At 49.9% G+C, this 6926-nt stretch overlaps 1 protein-coding gene across 1 annotated transcript; it reads right to left on the reverse strand.

Moving 5' to 3' along the window:
- Nucleotides 1-426: 426 nt before the first annotated feature.
- INCA1 (inhibitor of CDK, cyclin A1 interacting protein 1) lies at nt 427-6908 on the reverse strand. The gene is made up of 7 exons (XM_037144247.2): nt 6819-6908; nt 4913-5000; nt 2878-2991; nt 2585-2624; nt 2118-2311; nt 1493-1658; nt 427-807 (listed from the first exon to the last, which is right to left on the reverse strand). The coding sequence occupies exons 2-7, from the start codon at nt 4993-4995 to the stop codon at nt 661-663; spliced, it is 744 nt and encodes a 247-aa protein (XP_037000142.2). The 5' UTR covers nt 4996-5000; nt 6819-6908; the 3' UTR covers nt 427-660.
- Between the last annotated feature and the right edge of the window lie 18 nt (nt 6909-6926).

The following is a 6926-nucleotide window of genomic DNA, read 5'->3' on the forward strand; positions in this document are numbered from 1 at the left end:
TCCGACGTCACTGCGCACGGGGCGGGGCCTTCCAATTAAGGGGAAGGGGGTCAGGAACGGAACCTGGGTGCAGCACAGAGTCGCGGGGGAGGGGGACACTGGTGGAGGGACCGGCTGCCAGCAAATCCCTGAGGGTGCAGCAGTATGGAGGGGTTGGGTTCCGGGGTCCCAGAAGCGGGAGCGTAGCCGACTGGCGCTGACCCTCCAGCCGGCAGAGTGGGGTGCCGGCGGCCGCCCCGTACTGAGTGAGGATTGCTGGATTGGTGGGCAGGACTCCTTGAATTTGGGGGACCCAGTCCGGCTTCACTCTAGCTGAGTTCTTTCCATTAGCTTATCCCATCACTACTTCCAGAGAAAAAGACAACTCTGGGCTCAACTTGTTTGCTTTTTAATGATAAAACAGAGAAGAGAACACTGCCAGGGAGCCAGGCCTGGATGACAATTGGCCTTGGAGAGCTCCTGTGAAAGGGGTGGGTTGAGGTGGGTGGCCCAGGGGGGGCTGTGAGTGCCTGGTGCAGAAGATGGGAGAGGAAGCTGGGGGAGGCTAAGGAAGGGGAAGTGCCCGGACGCCTTCCTTAGGGGGTGAGGTCCAGCGGCGAGACGGAGGCTTGGGTCCTTGAGGCAGCGCAAGTGTGTTGGATGACCACGGACGGTTTCTCCTTACTCCTCAGACTGGAACTCCATCCCCCAGGGACTGTAAAGGGGGTTCCTACTGGCTGTGACAGTGCTGTAGCGGGGTAGAGAGCTCAACTGCCTGGAGAGACAAGATCCTTCCTGGACCAGGGGATTCCAGGGGGGCCAAAGCAGCTGTAAAGATGAGAGAAATTGAAAAAAGAAAGAATAAAAAAGTATGTCTCTCTCCAGATTTCCTAATGCTCAAACCGAGATACCCCCCTGATTCCGCCCTCTGATTCAGGGCCTCCTGATAGAGCCTCTGATTCCCCCCTACTTTATTGTTCCCCTCAAATCCAGCAATTCAACTTGGCTCTTGGCTTCAGCTGTCTCTCCATGCAAGACCAGTGTAAGGTGAGTGGAGGCAGGCTGGCTTCCTCACCCAGGTGTCTGGGTAGCTAAGGGAAGCTGTGTCCCCATAGCCTTGGAGGGGCCTGATAACTAGTGTTCTCATAGCCTTGAGACTGGGTTCAATAAACTGTTCCCATAACATGAAGTGGGCTCACATGCGCAGAATTGTTATGTTATATAATTTCTGGCATCTTGCAGGCTTTGTTCACCTCTTTTATTTAAGCAGGTAGGAACTCCCTGCTGGGAGACATGTCACGGAGCAGGGGCCACGACATGTGACATGCAGGGAGATGTGCAGCATGCATGGCTCACCTACCCGTGAATAAAGGCATGCCAGACATCCCAATGGCTATGAATATTCTTCCACCTGCATGAATACCATCAACTTGCAGGGTTTTGGATGGTCACAACACAACTAGGCATTCACATTACCCTTTATCACCCCCACCAAGTTCCTCTCCAGCCATACCTGGGCCCCTCCAGGAGGGAGAAAGTGGTCCTCTTTCCGTGGATAGGTTGCCCTCTTCTTTTCCAGATCAGGGTGTTCAGTGGTGCTGGGGAATCTACAGCCAACTTCACCAGACAGCAGGGGCTCAGATGCAGCCCTAGAGCTGCCCCACTGGGCCTTCTTTAGTCTGTGGAGACTTCAGGCTTAGTAAAGAGGCACCTGTAGGCCAGGCTTCCTGTCCCTTCATTCTTCACCTTTCTGCCCTAAGACACTTACTGCTGGGACCCAGGGGTATTGTCATTTAACTTCCAACTCTCTGCTCCCAACTTTCTGCTCCCCTCAGACTGAACTATGTTTAGTTCAAGGACGCAGAGGTGACCTCTAGCTCCCCACTATCTTCTAGTTCTATAGAGTGCTTTCCTGTCATCAGTGATCCAGTTTCTACTTCTTCCAGCTCATGTGGCTCACCTTCATCCCTTAGCTCCTTCCTTCCTCATTGTGGAAGTTCTGCTCCAACACCCACCAAGTCCATGATATATTTCTGACCTCCTTCCAATTCCTTCAAAACTCTCCACCCCTTCCTTAGTTCAAATCCTTCTGCCTCCAACCCTTGCTTGGCTCTCAGAGCCCAGATGTCTCTCCTTACTCATTGATGATTCTCTGCCGCCTCTTTAGATCCTCTAGGTGATAAGTGACAGCCCTTACTCGGGCTGGGATGCCCCCAGGTCCTTGCTGCATTCCTGTCAAATATGGCTGCCTCCTCTTTCTTCTGCAAAGCATCTCACGAGGTGGGAGACCCTCAAGGGGGTACATGCCAGGCTGGGAACAACCAGTAGCTTTCTGTGCCAGGGAATGGGGGAAAAAGAGGTAGATGGCACTGGGACTCCCAGGGGAGCTTGGATTGAAACAGGGCGTCAGGGGTCTTAGGAAGCCCAGATCACAAAAACAGCTGTGATCTGGAAAACATGCTGATTGGTTCATAGAAAGGAGGGCCTGTCCAGTGCTCTGGTTGGGGGACAGTACATGGAAGGGGTAATAAGGAGAGCTGGGGATAGGATGGCATGGGGTACAATTTTAACTGAGAAGTGTTGAAGGGCAGAAAGTCTGTCATACCAGCAGGGGTGGGATGTACTGTTCTTCCATCCAGGTGGGGCTGTAGAGTACAAAACGGGGGTTAAATGCAGAGAGGGCACCCTATCAATGTTGTTTCTCTAATGACTCCTCCCAACCTCTTGTCTATGAGGCACTAGGAGCTACCATGTCCATCAGCCAGCCAGTGGGGCAATTATCCTCAGAGTAGTACATATTGTTCTAAAGCCTTGTGGTTGTTAAAAATTGTATAGTTGCTTAAAACTGTATCACCCTCCCACCTCAAGTTAGTCCCCATTTTCTCCATTTCTACCCACCTGGGCCTTTGACTAAGGTTGTCCCAGAAGATGTCTCCGTAATGCTGGGGCATCAGTCCGAGGCTCTGGGAAGGCAAGCTGGCCAGTGGAGATCGGCTGACCACCCTGGAACACCTGAGGTGAGAAGAAGTAGGCTAGGGTCTGGCTGTCTCCGCATAGCATCTACTCACCCTAGAGATCCAGAGGCCCTGTCTTTCCATGAGGCCATACAGCTGCCCAGGCTCTTTCAAGGCCATGTCCTCAATCCATTTTAGCTGAGGAAAGTGGTAAAGCCTCTGATTTGAAAGGATATTGGACCTGAGATGAGGGTGAAGATTAGCAACTGTTTGAGTCTATGATCTCACTGAATCTCAAGTTTCTACACTCCACAACCAGAAAACATCATATTTAGCAAGCAAGGCTGTTCAAGAGGAAGGCCCCAGCTACTCAGGTGATGACACACAAAAGGTTCCTTTTGGTTAATGCAAGGATCCAGGAGAGCAGAACCTCTGTTTACTCCTGTTTTGTTTCCTCTATCTCAGAAAGACTAATATCCTTATACACACTGAGGGATGTGCAGAGCTGTTTGAGAACAGTGCTCATCACTTCCAAAGCTCACAAACTGAATGATGACTGCTCTCCTGCTCTCTAGAAGGAGAATGTCCTAGGATTTAGGCCTCAGCCCTTTATCTTCTCCATTTCCATCTCTCCTTAAGAGATCTCAGCCAGGCCCATGCCTTTATTTTTCACTCCATAACTTTAAATACCACCAATGTGCTGATGACTCCCAGATCTGTATTCCCAGCCCTGGCTCCTCTCCTGGACTCCGACTTGCAGGTCCAACTGCCCATTCAATATCTCCTCTCTACCCTTCCCCATCTCACTGAAAGACACCCCAAATGCCCAGTTGCTAGAGCCAAAAGCCTGGTATGCCTCATTTTCCCTCACCTCCTATATCCAATCTATCAGCAAGTCCTGACAGTTCTACACCTAAAAATATACCCGAATTTGACTAGTCATCATTTCCTCTCCCACTCCCATATTCCAGCTCATCTTCCCCTGCCTGGACTATTGCAGTAGCCTCCTCCTTCTCTCCCTGCTTCCATCTAAATCCCCTCCAAACTATTCTTCACAAAGCAGTGTGAGTACTCTTTCTAAAATGATCATGTGAATTGCATTATAGTTTGAGATTTGTTTCTAAAAAATCTGAGTGGTAGGAGGCTGCATGGGTGTACAAATGAAAAGATTATCCATATAATGACAATTATTGAAGCTGACTGAAAAAGGTACAGTGGGTTCATGATTAGTACTTTCTCTATTTCTGTATTTGTTTGAAATTTTCCGTAATAAAAAAGTTGGAGGGAAAAAAAGTCTGCTAATGTCATTCCCTTGCTTAAAAACTTCCATTGATTTCTACTGTCCTTAGAATAAAATCCAAACTTTTTCAACGGCCTCATAGGTCCTCTGCCTGTCTGACTTTACTCTCCATATTTCCCTTGACCCCTTAAGTTTCAGTTTCACTGGACTGCTTCCTGGTTTTAGAATATACCAAGCTCATTTCTTTCTTGGGTTTAAAAAAAAAACCAACTACTATTCCTTCTTCTTCCCCCTGGTTCTTATCAGACTGGCCCCTTCTCATTTTTCAGATCTCAATTCAAATTCACCTCCCTAGAAGTCTTCCACAATCACCTTATCTAAACTTATGTCTCCATGACATTCTATTTTCCCATGTATTACACTCCTGGTTTTTTTTCATGGTACCTATCACTAGTTGAAATTATATTTATTTCCATATTCTGTCTCCTCCTTCTAGAATGTAAGCTCTTTGAGCAGGAACCTGTCCTTATAATTGCTGAACTCTGGTGCCTAATACAGTGCCTAGAACAATGTAGTGTTCAAAAACCATTTGTTGACTAAATTAATGACTCATCAATCCCCTGCGCCCAGGCATTGAGCTTCTTGGTCCTTATTTCCAACTGTTTTTAGGAAAGAACCCAAGCATGCAATCTTCTTTCCATTCCATCCCCATTCTCCCCACTAGGTGGAGATGACTCACTTGGCAAAGGGGATAAGGTTGTCTCCATCTTTGAGTACCTGCATGACTTGACTGGGCTGGGTGGTTGGACTCAATCTCTTCATTGGTGCTGGGAAGATAATGAAAACTGAATCATTCACTCATGTAATGGCTGTAGGGATGAAACTAGTAACATATCTAGAGACTGGAAGGAGTATATATGGGCCCTAAAAAATGAAAGAGCTTAAAAGGTATTTCTAGTGCTGGACATTTTTCTTCTTCTTCAATTAAAGATTTTTATTATTTATTTTTTTGGAGAGAGGAGAGGGGTGGGAGAAAGAGAGGGGGAGAAACATGGATCTGTTGCACACCCCCAACTGGGGACCTGGTCCGCAACCCAGGCACATGCCCTGACTGGAGATTGAACTGGCAACCTTTCAGTTTGGAGGCTGTTGCTCAATCCACTGAGCCACACCGGCCAGGACTGCACATTTCTATTAGCTGAAGAATATACAGGTTAAAGATGGAGAGCCAGGAAATGTGAATGTGGTAAAAGATAAAGGGGAAAATAAAGTTTCTGAAGTCAAATGTATAGAGGAAATGAAATTTACAAATGGCAGTTAAGTGACTTTCTTGGCAATACAAGATGATGAAATGAAAAAGGATGACAGGTGGAAACCAGATAGGACAGATATATGTGGGTTGTGGTATAGAATTGGTGGCTGGGGCAGTTAGAGTTAGAGAATTGAGGGTTGGTAAAATAAAATCAGGTATGTGGGGTTAATGAAAGTTATGTGTGGTCAGAGTGGTGGATTGGTGACAGGAAAGGAAGGGGCTAGTGGGAATGTCTATAGGTAAAGAAGGTGAGCAAAGTCAGTTGCACAGAGGCAGAATTAGGGAAAGCCAAGTATAACCTGAGAGCCAGTTGGGGTGGGCAGAAAAAGAAGCTAAGAATGCTAGTTGGGAGAGTGCCTGTAGGAAGCATAAGTAACAGAAAAGGCCAATTGGTAGCTTTTCCCAAGGGCAACTAAGGAGGGGCTGAGAAAACAGGCCAAGTGAGAGAGAGAGAGAGAGAGAGAGAGAGAGAGAGAGAGGAGGGGAGAGAGGAGAGTACTTAGAGCAGAGGTTGTGCTGAAAAGGCAGGAGGAGTCTAAATGGGATGTCCTGGAGCAGAGGGGCTAAGCTGAACTCGGGGCAGTTGGCAGCTGAGGGACATTCAGACCTCCTGTAGTTGGGTCTAAGTGGGAGACCAAGATCTAAGAGAAAGAAAAGAATGGAGCTTAAGGAAGCTAGACCAAGTACTCAACAGTTGATCCCCCAGAAGACAGTCAAGGGCTCGGAGGGCAAAGTGTGTCTGACAAGGCAGATGAGGGCTCGGTCTGGGCTAAGGGTTGTGGGGATGGGGGGCGGTAGTCCTGTATGGAGGGAAGGGCCAGGGCTGAGTGTGTGGCTTCTCCTGAGCGCGGTAAGAGGACCCTTGACAGGTAGGCTGGGCGCGTAGCCAGGCCTTCGGGAACAGCCAACCCTGGGGACAAAGCTGGGAGTCTGAGGAGGGAAGGTGGCCTGAGGGACAGTGTGAACCCTGTGGGGGCCAGGCTGGGTCGGGAGGGGTGGCCTGGGCCTGAGGCGGCGGCCGGCCCTGCCCAACTTGAGGGCCAGGTAGGGACGGAGCGTCGGTGTGGCCATGCCGCCGCTGACTGCTCTTGGCCACAGCACCTGAGGCAGGGGCGCCTCGAATTCTAGAACGCTAGGCCCCGTGGGAAGTGAAGCTGAGGAGGTGACTGGTCGAGGGAGGAGCCGACCGGCACCGCGCGCCTGAAGGCGGGGCCTGCACTGAGCCTCCTCCTGGGCGGGGCAAGGCGAGCGGCTCCGCCCGGTGAGCGCGCCGCCGCCGACGGCAACGTGCGCGGGGTCTGGGCCTGGGTTCCTCTGCAAGGCCCGCCCCCACCTTTTGGGCTCCTCAGGCGCCAATAATCCTTCTGAATTCAAGAGTCCAGCTCGTCCTTCTGCCCCCCGCAACCTAGCTTCCCGTGCCCGGCTGGTGGGCCCTACAGTC

The sequence above is a fragment of the Artibeus jamaicensis genome, unplaced genomic scaffold (assembly GCF_021234435.1).
Source record: "Artibeus jamaicensis isolate MK-2021 breed Jamaican fruit bat unplaced genomic scaffold, CSHL_Jam_final contig_777, whole genome shotgun sequence".
Taxonomy (NCBI): domain Eukaryota; kingdom Metazoa; phylum Chordata; class Mammalia; order Chiroptera; family Phyllostomidae; genus Artibeus; species Artibeus jamaicensis.